We start from the raw sequence: 20,616 nt of genomic DNA on the forward strand, positions 1-20,616 counted from the left end.
CTTTAAATTCGTGCTGAAGAATTAAAGGGAGTAAATTATATATATAAATATATATATATATTTATATATATATATATATAAATCCTGTTCTATCTTGGACTAGAAGAGTAAGGAGTGAAAGAACAACAGAAATGCTAGCTAAATAGCTGTTTCCTTAAAAAAAAAAAAAAAAAACTTTAGGGCATTCGTTATTTTTTTTAATATTACGAATAATCATTGAACTATAGTATAATATTTAATATAATATTTAAATTTTAAAAATATCTAATGTGATACATGAATAATGAATATATTAATTAATATAATATTTAAAAAATTATTTATCTGTCATGTATCATCATTTAAAATTAATAACATTAGAGTGAGTATTATATTATTTATAAATTTATAATTCAGATATCACATTAAAAATTTTTAAAGTTTAGGTATTACGTTGAAAATCTAATCTAATATATATATATTATATTACAATATACAATGTTACATGATCAAAATTGCTTATGTGGATGCCTATGTAGATAATCTCTTTTAATGACATATAGGATAATATTTATATTATTTTATTTATCAAATAAAATTTTTTAATAAATTATTTAAATTGAATATTTTGGATAATTGTTTAAATTGAAATCAATATCTATCTAAAATTAAAATTTTTGCATAAGATTCGAATTCAAATATATTAAATCATAATTTATCTTTTCTTTTTAAAATTAATAGCAATTCCAAATAATAATACTTAATAAAATTCTATTTTCTATCAAATAATTCTATTTAATAAATTATTTAAATTTAATATTTTTAGATAATTATTTAAATTCAAATTAAAATCTATCAAAAATTAAAAATTATTTAATAGATTATTTATATTTAATACTTTTAGATAACTTAATGAATTATTGACTAAAAAGCATATAGTTTTAAAGTAATAAAAGCTTACATCTTTATATGAAGACATGAGACATTTGAATGTTGATAAAAAAGTTAAATAAAAATATGTTCTCACATTGAAAACAAATATAATGTTTTATTTATGTTCTAATTCAAATTTTTTATATTATATATTTGGTTAATTTATTTGTTTCTCTTTAATCCATAACTTTTTTTAATTTTACTTAGATTGATTATAATTAACTTTTCATATTATATATATATTTTTTGTTTTATTCATTTCTTCAATGTTTTTATTCTCTGTTAATTTATTAACATATTTGCTTATATTATTGTATATATTTAATAGTAACAAATTAATATGTAAATTTGTATTCTCTATTTCCTTTTATCGTACTTTTTATTATTGAATGTCTTTATTTACAATGGATGATATGAGAAGAATGATGATTATTACTATATTTAACTCATAAAAATACTATCAATTATGTTAAAAATGATTAAAAATAAAAAAATATTTCAAAAAATTTTTAAACATAACATAAAGAATTATTGTTTCCCTTTTATCTAAAAAATAACTTTATTTTGTTGACATATATAGAAATAATTGTTAGCCTAATATATTTGTGTAATAATTACTTGAAATATGTTAAAAATAAGAACTAATAGAAAGCAAATGATTATAACAAAATTAATAATTGTGATTTGTTGTTCAATCAAATATATATATATATATATATATATATATACACACACCGCTTAATCAATATTATGATAAAAATGATTATTAATTTTAACTATTGAGATATTGATTCCTGATTTTTTATCAAACAAGAAAAAAACGGTAGTAAAATTTTTAGTATTTAGCAAACAAATTGAAGAAAATATTTTTTAATGAAAAAATTGATTTTTATAATTCTTGAAAATTCACCAAAGTTTAGACTTATTTTAGATAAACAATATTATTTATAATATATTATGTATAAATTATCATTTATTGTAACTTAGCATTTATAAATATATGATTATATATTAGATAAATACTTAAAAAATAAATTTAAAATTATGAAAAATTTAATAAAAAATCCCATACATTGTACAGGTTAAAAAAACTAGTTTTATTATAATTTAATGGTCATCCATAATATTAACCTTATATATATATATATATATAAAAAGATAACAATTTGTGGATAAAAAAAGAGTTGTATGTATTAAGATTTAAACTTAAAAGATGATTTCTTTTAAAAATGACTAAAAACTTCGGATTTTTTCTTTGCTACTTTCTTTCCAACTAATTTTACCAACTAAACGAGTCATGTCCCAATGGTTAGTATCATTATAACAACAGGCAGGGCATAAAATAAAAGCATAAAACTGAACTATAGTCATTACATGAATGATAAGTCTTCACCAAGCACAATTCGAACCAACCTCATAATAGCGTAAGTCAAGGGAAAGGAAAAGTTTTTTTTTTTATGGAAATATGTATTGGATACGTAGAAAACGTCCATCCATTGTTCTTTAACAGCCTAAACATTGTGACTCGATATCTAGGCTGACTGTAGGAGGAAATTGAAGGAAGAAAACTTTTGAGTAGGATTATAAAATTAAGTACCTGTAGTCAAGGAAAGATCATTATCCACTAGTAAAGGTGTTCATGAATTGAATAAAGTCGGTTTAATACCATTAAAACCTAGACATAGGATAATTGCTGTCATTGCTATTTATGGAAAACTGTCATAAATTTAACCAAACCTACATCACCCTCTCATAACAAGAAAGAAAGAAGAAAGTAAAGAAAAGCAGCTTTAGGGTTTGGCTTGGGTCTATTTCATGGACATTGCTATTTGAGAGATGTAAGTTAAACTCTGTGGATGGCATCTTCAAGATTTGAATAAGTCATGATCATATAATATAATATATATATATATATCTATAATTTTGAATTATACAAAAAAAATGATTTGATACCATAAATTCTCCTATATTGACCATTTATTATAGATTTAAATCCAAGACCTTTACTAACGAATATCATTAGGGTATTTTTAAATTTAATTAATATATTATTTATAATAATCATTTTATAATTAAATATAGTAATAAAAAACTTTATTCATCTTTCCAATGCATTAAATAAAGATATTATTTTATATAGTACCAATAAATAACAAAATCCTATATCAAATAAAATGAATTCATGGATAATTTGAAAGGGAATAAAACAACCGTGGGCAATTGTGAATGCTTTTAGTAAAGGAATTGGGTCAAGAAAGGAGGAGAAATTTGAAGGGTAAGGACCAATATGCATAAATTTGAGCCTAACCCTAACATAGCACCTAAGCATGATGGTGGGATAGGACGAGACCCGATCAACGTTGAAATGGTCCTTATTACCCTATTGAATGGCCTTGGTCAGGTCAACCAGAGCTATAATTTATTGCTCTCTTATCTCTTTTTTTTTAAATCTTTTCCTTTATGTCACATATGGACAAGACTTATTAAAATTATTTTTTGAAGTTTATGCCAAAAAAATTAAATTTTAGAGTTGCAATATTAAAATTTATTTGAAATCAAATTATCTTTTTGAGTGTACATAATTGGTTTTTCAACCAAAATAATAGATAAAAATGTAGCAGGCCTACTCAAGTAACTCAAGCCCATTGTGTTGGTAGAGCTAGGCCTACACTAAATCCTTTAAAGCCCATTCCAATAGGCTTGCAAGGCATTAGGACCCTTAAACATTCCCAAAATTAATTGCCAGGCTTTGCCGAATTGCTGACATTGTATTCTTTTTTTTTTTTTTTTTTAGTTCTTAATCTATTTTTAAATTTTTTACCCCATGATATATATAGATGAAGAAGACATTGCAAGCTGATTTCTCAAACTCGCAATCTTTAAATATCAATTTTAACGATCTCTAAATATCAACTTTAACGATATATCAAAATTGAAAAAAAAATTTTAATATATATTTTATTTACCAATTTTAAATGAAATTTCATGCAAAATAATTTGAGATTGTAAATTCTTTTCTCTATTAAAATGTTGATTTTTTTGTTTGATTTTAAATCCAATCATCCAATACCTAAATCAAACCATTTTGAAAGTGTTGTTGTCATATTGCTTTTAATCTTACATTGCATGTAAAATTCCCCTCAAAGAATATTTTCAGGAATCTCCATGAAAACCCCCAAAAGGCAAACAGATGAAAAAAAAAAAAAAAAATCAAAGAGTCTGAAACTCTGAAATCTAGAAAAGATCAAGAATATCGAGAATCGAACGGTCGCAGACAGGACATGAGCCCCGATTGACCCACAGTTCCCTGGAACAAACCCTGCAAAAGGTGTGCCCACATGGAATAAAAGCCGCCCCTTTCTTCCTCTCCATGCACAGGCAGCACATCCAATCACAGCTCCCTCCTCCTACGCCGCCTACACCTTCAACATCAATGTCTTTCCTTTTCTTCTCATTCCAATCAACACCCTCCGTTTCTTCAATCAATCTCATCAATGTCTTTACTCCCGTGGGACCGGGACCCACTTTGGTTGCCCGCAAATTACGCTCCGCTGCCAGCGCCATTGCCAAGTTCATCCCTGAACCTGATGTGGCTTCGACTTGCTGGCTCACCAACAGTGGGGTGCAGGCACTGTTCTCTGTTTGATTCTGAATGCGGTTATTTACCGCATTGCCACTCCTGCTGACAATAACTTGCTGCCTATGAGCTGCCACTTCTTCACCTTCATCTTCATCTAGGATTGAAATGGTTGAAATTCTGGCTCGGGGACTCCAGGTGGCTCCGCAGCAACCCATACCCTTCAATCCTAGCCTTTGTTTCAGATTTTTCCACTTCGTAATTCGTCTGTCCATGGCTATGCCCTCCATTTCTTGCCCTGCTGGAACAACCTCGCTTTTTCTTTTCTGCATGTATATGATTAGCTGCAAAGTTCAGAGTCGTCGTTTTACCAATCAAAGAAACCGAAATGTAAAAAGAAAATGAAAAGAACAGACAAAGATTTATAGATGAAGAAATGCATGCGGAAAATATTGAAATACCTGGAAATTTTTTCACTTAAAATTAGCTTAGCAGCAAAAGAAAATGAGTGAGAAACTAAAAGCAAATAGTATTGGAAAGAAGCAAAAGCTGTTAGTAGGGACTGGAAAGCGGGTGAATATAAAAGAGATTTGGGATAGAGAAACCGCGTGATAATGGAGATACTGAGTCGTTCATGATCAGTTTGCCGGATGGTCATTAGAATTTTTGTGGGTCCGGACACTGGACGCTTTTCAGAAAAATATTGCACCCTTGATGTAACTCTGATCTCTCTTTTTTAATGGGTACTGTGATCTCAAATTATTGCTGAAGTTAAGCTGTCTGCATTTTTTAGATTAATTTGAAACAGATAGTATTGAAAGTGATATGGTAATGAAAAATGGAATTGTTTAACCCGAACTTAGCTTGGTTCATTCAATCAAGCAATAGTTAATAAGTTTTAAATTTTTTAAATATAAAAAAAAAATTAAGATACATAATTCATACATCTATACATGTTTTTTCTTACATCATTCAAAATGATTTATTTATATATATGGAGAAAATTTATATTAAATTCTTTAGGTGAATTTTTTTAAAAATGATTTAGTAAAAATTTCAATAAAAAACTCAAATAGATAGATTAATAGAATTTAATATGAAGATCAATAATATGTAAAAAAAATTAAAAATATAATTTATAATTTAAATTTAATTAATAATTATTCATCAGTAAAATTTTATTAACATTTTTTTTTAAATATCTATATCAAAATATATATCAAAATTTATTAAATTTTTTTCCTATTTTACATAATTTATCTATGTAATGAAACATTTTCATTTATTAATTTTTATTTTCAATTTTAATCTTTATTAATCATTTTTAATTAAAAGCTTCACAAACTCGAAATTTCATGTAAATATAGATATTTTTCAATATATATATATATATATATATCTATACTTGTGGCATTGTTCTTAATGTCAACTGGAAGACTGTTGCAAGTACAGTAACATTCTATTAGCCAGTGTTAATTTTACAACGGAATGGAAGAAATCTTAGAATGAAGAAAAGGGGGAATACCTTATATAAAAGAAAAAGAAGACATGCAAAGAAAAGCTTTAAAATAATAGCCTTGAAAAAAGAAATCAATGGGACATTATTCTAATTTTTGCTTCACAAAGTCAAAAAGCCATGAAATCCGGCGATAATGAGTTAGATATGCAACAGCTGTTAATACTAATTCATGGAAAACTAGAGCATTAGATTGATTTTTCCTTTTTTTTTTTTTTTTCTCTAGTGGACACTTCAAATTCTTGCTTTTGGTTGAAAAAGAACATAAATAATTAGCAGCAACATGCAATTAATATAATATTATAAATAATTAGTAACATAAGTCGTTTCGACTTGGGATCTTTCCATGGCTCATGCCCTGTGACTTGTGATAACAATTCAAATAAATTTTAATTTAATTTAATTTTTTTAATTAATATATAATAAGTTTTGATTTTTAGTTACTTTTTTTTTACCATTTAGTGACATTTATTAATGTCATTATAAGATTACGACGTTTGTAAAAAAACATCACGTATAGTACCGTCTATACATACATCGTGATAAATAGTGATATTTTCGAAAAAACGTCTTTATATAGTGATTTTTATATCTGAAACATCGTCATTTTAACGATATTTATATCTTTGAGATACTATTATTTTAAAAGCGTTTAAATTTAAAAATGATTTAATATTAACGGTGTTTGTATATTTTAGTTGTCGCTATTTTAGTAATATTTTTATGAAAAAAAATGTCCTTGCATTAAAGCGTTTGTAACAAAAAAATACCGTTTCTAGAGCTGCTACAGCTGTTAATACTAATTCATGGAAAACTAGAGCATTAGATTGATTTTTCCTTTTTTTTTTTTTTTCTCTAGTGAACACTTCAAATTCTTGCTTTTGGTTGAAAAAGAACGTAAATACTTAGCAGCAACATGCAATGATCATTAGTAACATAAGTCGTTTAGACTTTGGATCTTTCCATGGCTCATGAGAGTGACTTTTAGTTATAACGATTTAGATTGGATTAAATTTAATTTAATTTTTTTAATTAATATATAATATTATAAATTTTTTAAATTTAATTTGAATTTAAATTAATTATTTTTTAAAATCGATATAATTCGAACCGAATTTTATTAATTTGGTTCAATTCAATTTATTAATTTATTAATTTTATTATGTAACATGAGAAACCCTAAAATGAATGTGTTCTACAGACTGTTAAATGGAATATGAACAGGGATAAAATGAATATTAAATGGTTCAGGTTAAATATGTATCTCAGCAACACAGGATCATTCCGGGCTGCCATTTTCAGTAAGGGATCAGCTGCAGACAACAGGACACAGCAATAGTTTAGATTCTTTCTATGCACTTACAAGCATAAAGTATTCAAGAGATGGTTCAAGCAACATAATCCCATCTGGATAACCCCTGCTGCAACACAGGCAACAAATCCTGCGGATGAATCGTACCTTTAGGATATTAAAAATGAAAAAGAAAAAAAAAATCATAACCCATTCACAGAAAAAAGATGTGCAATTTGCCGATATCTGTTTTACTGTCAATTTGTCCAGTTAGACCACAGTGTGGAAGATAAGTAACTTTCAGATCCTCCAAATCAGTTGTCCCTGTTCAAACATGCATGATGCCAAAAAACTCACCTTGTTATGTATCAAAAGTCGTCTCTGACAGCAAATGTGTCAAAACAATTTAGTTGAGTCAAGTTCATAGTTCTCAATCCCCAAACAAAAAAAAAAAAAAAAACAGGCATGTTCCGCACAAAATCAAGCAGATAACAGGACCTCCATGCTCCACTGTAGACATTGTGTCCTTGATTGGTAATACGGATAAAAGTAACGTGAAATAAATGCACATAGGAAAATGAAAAAAGGAATTTACCTACACTTTATGAGAACCTTTGAGCCACATCTATGCTAAGAGAATCCTGAAATCGTAAAAAATATGAAAAGAATTTTGGGGATGATAACAAGTTAGATCAGATCAAATTTAATTTAATTTTTTTTAATATTATATAATATTATAAATTTATAAAATTTGATTTGAATTTGAATTAAATTTTAAAAATTTAGTTTATCAATTTTAAAATTTAATTTTTTATTTTTTATATATTATTTTAATATATTTAAGTAGATTTTGATATAAAATTATAATTTTTATTTTATAAAAATTAAAAATATATATAAAAATTAAAATATATATATACTTTGATTTAATTCAATATTTGTTTTTAATTTTTTACCTCTCGATCTAAAATACAATCTGAATCTAATGCATATATTTAATATTTCAATTTGATCCGAATTAAATAAAAAAAATTAATTTAAACTGAATCGAATATTATAATTTCGAAATAATTTTTTATTTACTCAATTTTTTTCTCATCCCTAAAAAATACCTTATTCCATGACATGATAACTCCTAATAGAGTCGAGGAATTCGTAAAAACAGACTTATAGTTAGTTTGATATGTGCTGCACCCTCTCCTATTTTCTAGTTGTTTATCATTGCCCACTTGCAGCATCAAATGACAGTAGCTACTACTGAAGCAAATTCTGGTAACTCAACTGCATCCACACCTGGACAAGCCCGTGATTCAACATCAGAACATGTGAGCGTACAGTACTCATGAAAATGGAAGATGGAAAAATCCCATTCCTTTTTTTTGGTAGTTTCTATCACTTACCATCTTACAGGACACGTCTGGATAGAGATGGGACGAATGATTGAAGGATCCCTTTGAGCATAAAGCAAGCTAACCTAGAAAGGAAGGTTTTGTAAAGAATGGATTTGATTTCCCATGCATACGAAACTATTGGTTCTAAAGCCACACAAGATCACTTTTGGAAGATACCAGTAATACAGCAACCTTTACCTTACCTTAAACATTTATTTTTCAAAAAAAAAAAGAAATTGAGTTATTCAACCCACTATTTTTTAACTATATTTTTGCAAACCCTTATTTTTAAAAGTGATAACAGTTTGAATAAGATCAAATTCAATTTAATTTTTTCAGATAATATATAATATACTAAATTTTTTTAATTTAATCTAAATTTTTTTTTGAAATTGATTCAATCTAAAATGAAATCTACCAATTCAATTAATCAGTTTTTAAATTTTAATTTTTTATATTATTTTAATAAAAATTATAATATATTTAAATAAATTTATATATAAAATAATTATTTTATTTTATAAATTTTTAAAATATATATAAATAAATAAAAATATATAATTCAATTTGATTCAATTTTTTTATTTTTTATATCTTGATCTAAAATTTAATTAAATTTAATATATATATTTAATATTTAAATTTAAATTAAATTAAATAAATAATATTTAAATAATATTATAATTTTAATTTTTTTTTTTATTTTTTTATCCCTAATTAATCTTCCAAATTCAGCTACTAACGTTAAAAACTGTTGGAACCATGTGGACACAGGACAAGCCATTGGCAATCAATCAATCAATGCCCCCCCCCCCAATTTGGATCTAAACAGTTGTAGAATGCCAACAAATAAGGAGTAATTGGAGCAATCTTTAAATCAAAAAGATATTGTTGCGAGTGACCATTCCAGCACATTTTGGCATTGTCTTCAACTTCTTACATTCCATTCAAAGATTAAAAGGGTAAGGGTAGTCGTAATAAAATCCAACTTAAATACACAAATAATCTCAAAAAAAATCCAAAAAAAAACCTTAATCCCTAAATTAGGTACTAATGGTCTTCAGTATCCTGTGGGAAACTCGCAATTACCATATTCTGCAAAAAAAATAAAACCAAACCAAATCAAACACTTTGTTTTAGTAAGAGTCGGTGCACGTTAGCAATCACACTTTGCATGTCACTAACATGCACTTAAAAAAAAGAACAGCGAGGGGTTTTATGTTATGATAGAACACGGACTTGGTGGTTGGGTGACGACGTATGCCGCTCCGCCGAAGTAACAAGTTCCCATCTGGCGCGCTTTCTTTTGGTAATAACTGTTGAACGCGAACGAAGCGTGGGCTTCTATGGTGTTAGGATCGTAACACGTGGCACCTGACTGGATTGGATGGCAATCAGCACCTCCTTCACCACACGCGTAATCTAGAGCCGCCTGCAGCTTTTCCTTCCCCGCTTCTCCGTTCGCAACGCACCACGTTTTCCCCGTCGTAGTCTTCGACACGGGAGCCGCTAGTTGATTCGCAGCCACCGGCGACCGGTTATCCCGGTAATTATTCAACCCTTCTACGGTGAAAGGAACATCGTAAACCTTTTCCTCGTTGGGGTAAAAGAGCCCGTAATTTCTTTCCGATGTGGGCCCGGACTTCTTGTTCTCGTTGAAAAGGGCAAACAAATAGACAGTGAGATCTGCATTGGGTCTCAAAGGGGTCCCACCACCGGTCAAGATCCAACGTACCAGATTCCCATTATAAGCGGCGGCGTTTTGGATACTCGCACCATTCTCGTTCTCATCTCCCTTTGACGGCCACCCCGTTTCCGTCACAACCAATTTGATATCATCGTATTTCAAAGCGGACATTGCCACGAAAACGGCGTCGATTTGAGCATCGAAAAGACTGAAATACCTCAACCCGTTACCCTGATCCACCACACCCGGATTCTCTCTGAACAAAGCGTAGTCCAACGAGATGACGTCAGTGTTTGACTCGTAAGCGAAAAAGGGATAAGCATTGACCATGAGGAAAGACCCGGTTTGACGAAGGAAATCCAGCAAGGGTTTGAAAACGGGTTCAACGAGTTCGGTTCGGAAAGATCCGGATGAAGAAGGGTAAGAGTTTTGGAGTGCAGACAGGGCAATGGGGGAGGAGACTTTAATATCAGAGTCAAGGTTAAACTTAACCAAAGCTTCATGGATATTTTTCATGGCGGGTACGAGGAACGTGGTCGTGTTGTGGGGGTCCACGAAGACTTCGTTACCAACAGCAATGGCTTCGATTTCAGTGTGGGGATAGTAAGCGACAACGTTTCGTTGGACCCAAGAATTTGCAAAGGAAGAGCTTTGGGCCGCATCGGAGAGTTGTTCATTGGGGAGGTTGACGGTAACCTTGATTCCGGAGCCGGATAAAGCATGGAGAACAGGCGGGTCAGTGTCGTAGACTTTGACACGGTTTAGACCTTGGGATTTTAGCAGTTCCACCACTTCGGATGCTGACGGAAGGTTGTCGGCGATTCTTCCATAGTTTACTCCAATAGAACCAGAATCTGAAAAACGGCAAGAACAAATGCGAGTGACCTTTAAGAACAGAACCAATTAAAAATAAAAAACGCAAAATGTGGCTTACCTGCAAGAGTGAAAACAGAAATGAGTAAAATACAGACAGAAATGAAAGAGTGATGCATTGCTCTGCTCTAGTTTTTTTCAGAAGCAGAGCCAAAAAGAAGTGAAGAACTGGAAAGTGAGACTGTGAGAATTAATGATAGGATTTCTTTTTGGGTATGCGAGTGGGACCAAAATGTCGGGAAAAGACAAGACCCAAAGTGCAGAAACAGAGGAGCTGGCAGAGCACGCAACGGGCAACGCAAAGCAATGTGAGGCGAGGCGAGGCGAGGCGAGGCGGAGTCTGCACGGATTGATCCAACACTTAAGAGTAATCAGGGCTTTTTACGTATTGCATGAAACCATTAATTTCGTTAAAATGTTAAGTGTTAACGTTCAGATAATTTTTCCTTCGAATTCGCTAAACAACATAATAGATCACGCTTGATATAACTTTTAAGATTAATACATTATCATGATTTGATTATTCTTGTGATAAAATCAGATTTTATCACATTTAAAATAACTATTAATAAAGAATTATAGAGTAGCAAACATTTAAAATTACTATTAATAATAAAGTTATTTAAAAAAATAACAAATTCCATGTTTTATTCAGATAAATAAATCTTAAAATGATTTTGAATACCATTCTCTCTCGATAATAATTTTTATTTTTGGATAAAATTAACATCAGTTCATAATAATCAGTTTCTAAAATCAACTTTAATCTGCCACACATGGATACGGTGAAAATACTCAAGAAACGGCCAATTGATCGATAATGTTGTTACATTAAAAGTGAAAAAGTTATAATTGATAACAGTTTGAATCAAATTGAATTTAATTTAATTTTTCAGATAACATATATTATTATAAATTTTGTAAATTCAATTCAAATCTCAATTAAATTTTTATTGAAATCGATTCAAATTAAATTCTATCGATTCGATTCATCAATTTTTAAATTTTATTTTGTTTGTTTTTTATATATTGTTTCAATAGAATTTTTAATATATTTAAATAGATTTATTATAAAAAATTGTTTTATTTTATAAAAATTTAAAAAATTTATATAAACTAATAAAATTATATAATTTAGTTTAATTTTTTTTTTCAATTTTTTTCATCTTAATATGAAATTCAATCTAAACTTAATATATACATTTACTATTCAAATTTAATCCAAAGTGAATAAAAAAAAAACAATTCTAACAGAATAAAACACTATAATTTTAAACTTACTTTTAGTTTTCTCGATTTTTTTCTAGTTTTAGAAGAAACTAGTTCTCTAACGCTCCCATTGACAATTAAAAAAAATCCCAAAATGGGCCAAAGCAAGAGCTGAACGTAAGTTGTCCACTAACAATCCAAAGCCCAACCTGTTCTTGAACTGGGTTGGTACCAAAAAGTCCTGCCTTCTCCATTTTCTAATTTTTTTGGGGAGAGAATCAAACCATTTTAGGTTCAATTCAAAGGACTCAGAGCCGGTGGTAGGGGTAAGTAAATATTATCGGTTCGATTTAAAAAAATTAATAACTGACCTAATTAATTTTTATTTAACAAATAATCAAATCGACTAAATATTATTAAATAACCGATCATAATTGAACCGATCAAAATCGATTCGATTCGATATTTCGGTTAAATAATCGATTATTTTTATCATTTTTCTTCTTATTATGAATAATTATTTAACCATAAATTCAATTCAATAAAATTCAAACTCTAGTATCATTCAAACTAAATTACTAAAAAATTTAATATTTTCAACAATATTTTACAAAAAAAAATAAATAAAAATATTTATCTCAATTTTTTATTTTTAATTATTAAAAAATCGATTAATCGATCAGTACGATTATCAATTTTAAAAACCGAAAATCGACCGAATTAACTAATTAATCGATTTAAAAAATCGATTATAACTAAAATCGAATAAATCAAACTAATTCAACCGAATTCATTCGGTTTCAATCGATCTAATCGATTCAAACTGACTTTTGCTCACCCTAACTAGAAGTAACGACGTAAAAGCAGTAATTTACCCTTAATAAAAAGAAGAAAGCAAAACAAAACCCTAATTCTATAAAATATCGGAAGTAAGAATTGGTGAGAAAAAAAAAAATGTCAGGGGCAGCAAGAGGTAGATAAGAAGCCCGGCGACCAATCCGCCGCCCACATCAACCTCAAAGTCAAAGGCCAGGTCTCTCGCCATTTTTCTCTTCCTCTTTTAAAAGTCTCTTTAGGGTTTATTTTTCTATGAATCCCCAGATTTCCATTCTCAGTTTATCATTAAAAGATCTCTCTTTTTCCCCTTTCATTTGTATGGATAAGTATTGGATTCATGATTCTAAAACTGTGAATCCATAGGATGGGAATGAAGTTTTCTTCAAGATCAAAAGAACCACACAACTGAAGAAGCTTATGAATGCATATTGTGATCGACAGTCCGTGGATTTCAACTCAATTGCCTTCTTGTTTGATGGTCGCCTCCTCCGAGGCAAGCAAACTCCTGACGAGGTACCATTCTATTTCTCTCACTTTTCTCCACACAATCACAAGCATTAACAGGGCACATGCAGATTTGAATTTGTTCAATGCGTAATGAAATTTTATGTTTCTTTTGCTTCAGCTTGAAATGGAAGATGGTGATGAGATTGATGCTATGTTGCACCAAACTGGTGGCACAAATGCTTCTAATGTGTTCTCCTTTGTGTGAAAGAAAGTTTTAGTGTTACTGTTTTTTGCAATTGAAAAGGAGATTTATTGTCTCATTATGTGGATGTTATATATAGACAGACTTATTGCTATGGTAATTATCGAATTTTATGTGTCTGATGAAATGCGTGCCGCTGCTATTCCTGCATTCCTTGTTATACGAAGGTCTATATAAATATACCAATAAACTAGACATAAATATACATACCAGAAGCTGACTATTTAGATACTATGGGGAACAAAGAAATTAAATGAATGAAATTATCTCTAACCTGTACCGGTGATCTTTTCTTTCCCCTCCTTTCCATGGCTTCTCTTGCATCCTATAGATAGTAACTCAGTATCGGACTGCTAATGTTAGCTTTTGATTATGCTTGTTAAAAGACTTGCATTCGAATAATAGCTTCTCCTGAACAAGGATACCTTCTTGCTTCTTCTAAGCTCAAAATGACAATGTACGAGGACTATATTTACTATGGACTCTCCTCCTCGCTTCTGACTGCAAATCCCATAATAAACAAAATCAGCTGAACGAGTTGCACATACAGGATTACCGATTGCATCTATAGCACGCCATGAATTAATGAATTTCATGTGTGCATATGTAGCAATTAAAAGAATCATGTCTTTATATGATGCAACGACAAGCAGAGATTGAGAGCTATGGGGTTAAACAAAGATCAACCATACGACTGCTTACTTGATATTGATTTCCACGAGTTGATTTACTTCGTCTATGATCTGAGGTTTGAGATCTTGAGGCTCCACCAAATGTTCTTCGAATAAAATATTGTACATGATTATAAATGCTGTACATTGCACCAAAATGATCATATAAGGAACAAGAATAATTATATGAGATAAAGAATGGGATAAGTTTAAATTGTAACACCTTAGGCGATGTCTGTTGCAGGCTGTGAAGAAGGCAACAAAGCCATTTAATATACTTCTGACAGCACGAAAAACCTGAAACATCACCAAAAAAATAAGTAAAATAATCATAAAGAAAGACATATTTATCAAGTTACAGTAATGTCTAATAACCTGGGAAAAAAGGTCATTCCAAAGTGATCGCCACATGGAAACTTCATACGTGCTCACTGTTGCTTCAGATGCTGAAGCAAGCCGAAGTATGCTACCTACAGACCGCCATACGTCTCCACCCAAATCAGAGATGAAGCCACACACAAAAGCCACAAAACTGGCTAATGCAAGGACCAGGCGTACTGGTGCATAAAGTATTTCCCATAGAATCCAAAATATAGGAAAAAGGATAGAAGTTGCTGTAGCAGCATGAAATGAGAAAAATGAACATAATTAATATATTGAATCAATGCCCATAAATAAGGAAATAGCTAATGGAATTTCAATCATCTGATGACCTACCAATGCTCTGGAGAACTAAGACAATAAACCATATAGGCATCAGAACAACTTCCATGAGAGAACCAATCACAATCCGTATGGCCGAAAAGAAGCTTTCCATTACTTCACTGAACATATTCCAAACTGGAAAAACGTAGCCCAAAAACTCCATAAACGGTTCTGCCAGTGGCAGATAAAGGAAAGAGAAAAATGACCGAGTAGCACGGGTAACTGTCAAAAACCACTGCACAGCCTTCTGAAAGTTATGTAGAAATAGCATAGTTCCCAAGTACTTGATCCTGGATACCATCTCCCAGGTTTCTATCCAATCAAAAAGTGGCCCACATAAACGAGAAGCAGTTGCCTTAAGAACAGGGACATTTTTGTATAAATCATAAAATCCTATTAGAACAGTAATGATTGAAATCAAAACATATAGAGCTCTGGCCAGGGGGCACATCCATGGGCGATAGATCTGGCAAAAGCCAGGATATGATTGAAGGAAAATGACCCAAGATGGAAGACCAGCCTCCAATAAACGAAGTAACCTCAGATCAGGCGTTATTATTTGTTGTAATTTAAATGGGAGATCTCTATCATCAAATCTAAACAAAATAAGAACATCCCTGTACTCTGTAGCTTCGACTGCATTTTCATTAGAGTTGTCTAATGAGTTTTCAGATTGCCTTTGGGTTTCCTCACAATAAACATCAACTTCAACTCCAGTACTGATTGCCTTAGTTACTTTCCTTCTCTTATAAGGCCCAGTAGGAGGAGGAGTGTGTGGCTCAAAAGTTTCACAGTCCATGGTTGCAGGGTACACCCAGAAATTGCCACAATGATCATGGGGGAAGTTATCCTCAGTGTTGAAACCATCATCATATATATTTTCCTCATCATCATCACCAAAAGGGATTGGCCTTGGAAAATCTTCTTCAGCATCATAGAAGACCTCTCCTAAAAATAATCCAGATAAAATAGTGTACCAGCACAGCAAATTTGTTTCATGAAGAAAACAAAAAGATATAATGTAGCGTCAGGTGTCTAAGGCCTATCATGTGGTAAACAGCAAAATCAACATGCAGTGGATCAAAGTTAAGATTTTAAATTTTCTTATAAGTGAAAAGCTATGCTATCACAGAAAGACAAAAAGGGAAGTGCACAGCAACGCATTATAAATTATGGTAGATACATAGATTGATACAAAGGCAATCAATTGAACGCATCCAGTAATTATTTGACCATTTACCAAACAACACTATAAGGTTCTTGCAAACATGCATCTCCAGTTTCCAATTTCTAAATTTATAACAGTTTTTGGAATCCAAAATGGTATAAATGCTAAGGAAACACAAGCCTGTGCAAGTCAAGAATCATGAAGATAACTTTTCTCCTACTGTCCTAAAATATGACGACAAAAACATACCAATTGTCAAATCCAGGTACTGTTTCAAACAACGCTGCTCTGAGAATGTTCCGGAGAACCATGAAGCTATACGGCTTCCTGCTTGATCAATGCTGTCAAATTCCCATCTTCGCATGAACTTAGCCTCTATGGCCAGAGAGGTATCAGTCTGCAAATGAGAAGAAAAGCGTTGAATGCAGAAACCTTGATAGTGAACTACAAACAAAAAAATAGAGCACATACAAGAGCCAAGACCTGAAGCTCATTTAAGTAGTTAAGACCTTGAACATTGGACCATGCAACTTCAAACACAATGAAACCATACAATATCCTATGCAGCTCACTGCTAAGAAGCAAAGAGGTTCTCAGTTTCTTAACAGGTAACAAAACCCTCTTTTTCGACAATGTTGCAGCATCAATCAAAGAGAACCATCTCTCAAACTTCTTCGAATCTTTAGCATTTGCTTTGGAAGAAGCTTCCTTTCCCTCCTTTCTCTCCCTACGACCTTTCGTGTTAGCAAAAGGAGATAACCTGGACTGAAAATAGATGAAGAATGACTTGAATTCAATTATAATCTTCTTACCAAATAAAATTATATATATTCATAAGATAAAAAAGCTATTTTCAACAACCTTGGTAACCATCAATTGCCACAAGTGAGCTGGCCTTGAACCTAAGTCTCTAAGCCATGGCCGGTTATCCACCAAAATGTAGAATTTGTCACTTTCAGAGGCCAGGAAAAGACTAAGATCAGAAAGATAAGACTGCAAATCTCTGCAATCACACATTACAAAATAAAAATTCATAAGACATAAGAAAAGCAGAAAAACCGGAAAAAAATAATTAATGCAATAGTCAGATCATATAGTCAGGAAACTCAATAAAATCATAGGGAAAGACTTACATGAAGTTTCATAGGTGAAGTTCATGAAGTTTCTTATTAGAAATGAGTAAATAAAAACTAAAATCGAAAATCAAAACCAATAAATTTAAAGATATCATCACATAGATCGAGCACGTAAAATTTTTTTTAAAAAATTATAAATTTTGATATATTTATTAAATAGACATTTTTAGTAAAAATATTGACAGAATTTTTGTCATTAAATAAGTATCAATCAAATTTGAATTGTAAATGATATTTTTGATTTTTTTTTTACATATTATTGATCTTCACAATGAACTCTATCAATCTATTGGTTTAGATTTTTTATTAAATTATTTTAAAAAAGGAACTTCATAAACTTTACCTAAAAAACTTCAAGCAAGTTTTGTCCAAAATCACATACATACATAATTCATTTGGAAAAAAAATAATAATGCAACAGTCATATCATTACTTAAGTCTCGGATTCCGATATTTTCCTAAATAGCAAGTCCTTAGAAACACACGAATTTAACATATTAAAAAATAATCATTTAATCTTATCAGAAAAAGTGATCAACAATCGAGGAAATTACAATGTATGAAGAATCGTATTCATAACATTAATGCATAAACTAGTAACTGAAGCCAGAATTTTAATTTAATGGAATTCAATTTAGATAATGCACAGAAATTATAAAGCTAAAAGTTAAAAAAAAAAAAAGAAGAAAAGTTAAAGAATTACCCGATTTGGAGACTGGTTAAAGGAAAAACAGAGCGTGTATCATCGTGTTTCCCCATCAAAACAATGCTATAAGCTCCGTTTTGATTTCAAATTATAGCAAATCACTGCTAGACAATTAGCAAATAGAAAAAATCTTATTAATATCCAAAATAAGCAACATTATTATTATTATTTAAAAAGATTAAGAGAGAGTGAGAGAGAGGTAAATTGACCTTGAAGAAAGGAATTCCATGAAAATGGAAGAGAGGAAAGGGAGAGAAAACGAAGGAAACAATAACTTTTGAACTTCATAACAAAGAAAAAAATAAAAGCATAGCGAAACAGAAAGAGAAAAAAAGAATCAACGGCGGAGAAAAGGGAATCCGAACTAACTTCAACAAAAGTCAGAGCATGCGATAAATTCAAAATAATCAGACATTAAGGCAAAGAAAAAAAAAAGAAGATTTTTGTTTTTTGAATTTTTTCGCATTAAATGCAAGGAAATGAGATGGTTGGCGGTTGGGGGAAGGGAATGGAAGGGCGGTGCTTGGCTTGGAAGGCGTGACGAAGGAAAGAAAGATTCGACACGTTAAGGACAGGTCTGAGGATTCAAAAACGACGTCATTTAATTCGAATGACAGAAACAGAAAAAAAGAAAGAGATAGAACTCGTTGACATGAGCTTAGAGAGGAGAAAGGAGAAAGTTATAATGGGAAATTTGGTGAGAGCTTCTGGAGTTATGTTGCTTCCCGCGTCCCTTTGTCGCTGTCGTTGCCAGAGAGAAAAGGCGGACGATGAAGTACCTAAATTATCAGAGCAAGGCAAAGGCTTTTTTATTTTTGGTTTTTGTGTTTCTGGGAAGCCAAGAAACCTGGGAAATAACAGAGACATGCGCGGTATGCTACGGCCGTTCCTATCCTATTTATTTGCGTCTTTGTCTTCGTACTCTTCATCGTATGCGATGAAAATACAATGATCTTATAATTTTGAACGTAGCCGCGGTGAAAATGTTTTGTACTTAAAGTGGAATGTGTAAATTTCGGTTAAATTTGACTTAAGTGGTATAAAACAAAGAAGATGTTCAATCAATTTCATTTGGATTACTATTAAATATTAATTATGTTTAATAAGAGTTTATATTTAACGTATAAATTTTATATATTATTAATAAATAAAATAATATTTTTAAAAAAATTTAAAAAAATTAAATTTTATATATTTATTTTAAAAATTCATAAAAATTTATATTTTTCTTATTAACGGGAGCCTTAAAGATTTGATTTTGCCGTTTATCGAAATTGGTGGGGTCTACATTTCACCAAATAGAAAAAGCACATTTACGGGGTGCTTAAAGAATATGCTAGCCTTTTATTCAAAAAAAAAAAAAAAAAAGAATATGCTAGCCTTAATGCGTGTGTAGGCAGGCTAATTTGAAGTTTCAAATTTCAATTCGGTTTTCGGGGGTGGGAAAAGAAAAACAAATTTTGATTTGAAATTATAATATTTAATTTAATTTGAATTTATTTTTTATTTTATTTAAATTAAATTTAACTATTAAACTTAAATCAGATTTTAAATCTATAAATACAAAATAAAAAAATTAATTAAATCAAATTATTAATTTTTATTAATTTATTTATATAATTTTTATAAAATAAGATAATTTTTTATCAAAATTTATTTAAATATATTAAAATTTTATACTAAAATATTATATAAAAACAAAAAATTAAAATTAATAAATTAATAAACAAACAAAACTAATAAAATTCGATTCAGATTATATCATATAAAATGTCAATTATATTCTAATCAAATTTTAAAATTTTATAATATTATAAAATATTTAAAAAAATCAAATCGAATCTGATTCAATCCAAATAATTATCATTCTTACTAATTTTTGTATATCGATTTTTTTTATATATAATTTTTCTAATATTTGATATATATTGATATTGGTGTATTTTGACATATCATTTTAGATTTTTTGATATTTTAAAATTTTTTTCAAATTTATGTTATGCTGTAAAATATTTTCAAATAACAAATAAATAAGAACAAATCCAATACATTAAAAAAAATCCAAATATAAAACACTCATGAAGCACATGCAATTCAAATAAATTACACCAAATTCAATACATTAAAAACCAAGATTATGTGTGAGAATACAATATTAAATGATATAGAATACACTATATATTTTCAATTGATACGATATAAATATATTGATATATTTAATATAGATT

General features: G+C 29.9%; 4 protein-coding genes across 11 annotated transcripts; 1 reads left to right on the forward strand and 3 right to left on the reverse strand.

The window, feature by feature from the left end:
* Window positions 1-3,995: 3,995 nt before the first annotated feature.
* On the reverse strand, window positions 3,996-5,109 carry LOC111283936 (uncharacterized). Of its 2 annotated transcripts, none has more exons than XM_022872629.2 (2): window positions 4,951-5,109; window positions 3,996-4,833 (listed from the first exon to the last, which is right to left on the reverse strand). In XM_022872629.2, exon 2 carries the CDS (start codon window positions 4,819-4,821, stop codon window positions 4,147-4,149), a length of 675 nt encoding a protein of 224 aa, XP_022728364.2. In that variant the 5' UTR covers window positions 4,822-4,833; window positions 4,951-5,109; the 3' UTR covers window positions 3,996-4,146. The 2 variants fall into 2 exon arrangements, with proteins under 2 accessions (XP_022728364.2, XP_089614107.1); XM_089757981.1 differs by having other exon boundaries at window positions 3,996-4,815; window positions 4,951-5,100.
* A 4,428-nt stretch (window positions 5,110-9,537) lies between these two features.
* Window positions 9,538-11,733, reverse strand: LOC111283365 (glucan endo-1,3-beta-glucosidase 12-like). The gene is made up of 3 exons (XM_022871852.2): window positions 11,309-11,733; window positions 9,927-11,228; window positions 9,538-9,782 (listed from the first exon to the last, which is right to left on the reverse strand). Exons 1-3 carry the CDS (start codon window positions 11,364-11,366, stop codon window positions 9,748-9,750), a joined length of 1,395 nt encoding a protein of 464 aa, XP_022727587.2. The 5' UTR covers window positions 11,367-11,733; the 3' UTR covers window positions 9,538-9,747.
* Window positions 11,441-14,129, forward strand: LOC111283595 (small ubiquitin-related modifier 1-like). Its single transcript, XM_089757847.1, has 4 exons — window positions 11,441-11,632; window positions 13,418-13,489; window positions 13,657-13,806; window positions 13,919-14,129. The coding sequence occupies exons 1-4, from the start codon at window positions 11,441-11,443 to the stop codon at window positions 14,003-14,005; spliced, it is 501 nt and encodes a 166-aa protein (XP_089613973.1). The 3' UTR covers window positions 14,006-14,129.
* LOC111283363 (uncharacterized) lies at window positions 14,009-19,310 on the reverse strand. 7 transcript variants are annotated; one of them, XR_016341091.1, is made up of 12 exons: window positions 18,598-19,310; window positions 18,386-18,489; window positions 17,408-17,549; window positions 17,018-17,311; window positions 16,796-16,943; window positions 15,391-16,326; window positions 15,049-15,287; window positions 14,897-14,970; window positions 14,705-14,813; window positions 14,428-14,503; window positions 14,277-14,327; window positions 14,009-14,147 (listed from the first exon to the last, which is right to left on the reverse strand). XR_016341091.1 is itself a non-coding variant. In XM_022871850.2 (11 exons), exons 2-10 carry the CDS (start codon window positions 18,439-18,441, stop codon window positions 14,447-14,449), a joined length of 2,055 nt encoding a protein of 684 aa, XP_022727585.2. In that variant the 5' UTR covers window positions 18,442-18,489; window positions 18,598-19,310; the 3' UTR covers window positions 14,157-14,327; window positions 14,428-14,446. The 7 variants fall into 7 exon arrangements, 3 of the variants coding, with proteins under 3 accessions (XP_022727585.2, XP_022727586.2, XP_022727584.2); XR_016341092.1 differs by having other exon boundaries at window positions 14,027-14,155; XR_016341089.1 differs by having other exon boundaries at window positions 14,277-14,503.
* Between the last annotated feature and the right edge of the window lie 1,306 nt (window positions 19,311-20,616).

The sequence above is a fragment of the Durio zibethinus genome, chromosome 3 (genome assembly GCF_047325235.1).
Source record: "Durio zibethinus cultivar Kanyao isolate XHJ-2024 chromosome 3, ASM4732523v1, whole genome shotgun sequence".
Lineage (NCBI taxonomy): Eukaryota > Viridiplantae > Streptophyta > Magnoliopsida > Malvales > Malvaceae > Durio > Durio zibethinus.

Excerpts from the sequence above, each read along its gene's own strand:
- LOC111283936 (XM_022872629.2), bottom strand. The coding sequence starts at position 4,821 with ATGCAGAAAAGAAAAAGCGAGGTTGTTCCAGCAGGGCAAGAAATGGAG.
- LOC111283365 (XM_022871852.2), bottom strand. The coding sequence starts at position 11,366 with ATGCATCACTCTTTCATTTCTGTCTGTATTTTACTCATTTCTGTTTTC. Across the intron at positions 11,229-11,308 it reads TTCTGTTTTCACTCTTGCAG|ATTCTGGTTCTATTGGAGTA; the intron begins GTAAGCCACATT and ends GCCGTTTTTCAG. Across the intron at positions 9,783-9,926 it reads CGTCGTCACCCAACCACCAA|AATATGGTAATTGCGAGTTT; the intron begins GTCCGTGTTCTA and ends TTTTTTTTGCAG.
- LOC111283595 (XM_089757847.1), top strand. The coding sequence starts at position 11,441 with ATGATAGGATTTCTTTTTGGGTATGCGAGTGGGACCAAAATGTCGGGA. Across the intron at positions 11,633-13,417 it reads GAGTAATCAGGGCTTTTTAC|GGGCAGCAAGAGGTAGATAA; the intron begins GTATTGCATGAA and ends AAAAAATGTCAG. Across the intron at positions 13,490-13,656 it reads ACCTCAAAGTCAAAGGCCAG|GATGGGAATGAAGTTTTCTT; the intron begins GTCTCTCGCCAT and ends GTGAATCCATAG.
- LOC111283363 (XM_022871850.2), bottom strand. The coding sequence starts at position 18,441 with ATGGGGAAACACGATGATACACGCTCTGTTTTTCCTTTAACCAGTCTC. Across the intron at positions 17,550-18,385 it reads TTAACCAGTCTCCAAATCGG|AGATTTGCAGTCTTATCTTT; the intron begins GTAATTCTTTAA and ends GTGTGATTGCAG. Across the intron at positions 14,814-14,896 it reads TGCAACAGACATCGCCTAAG|CATTTATAATCATGTACAAT; the intron begins GTGTTACAATTT and ends TGCAATGTACAG.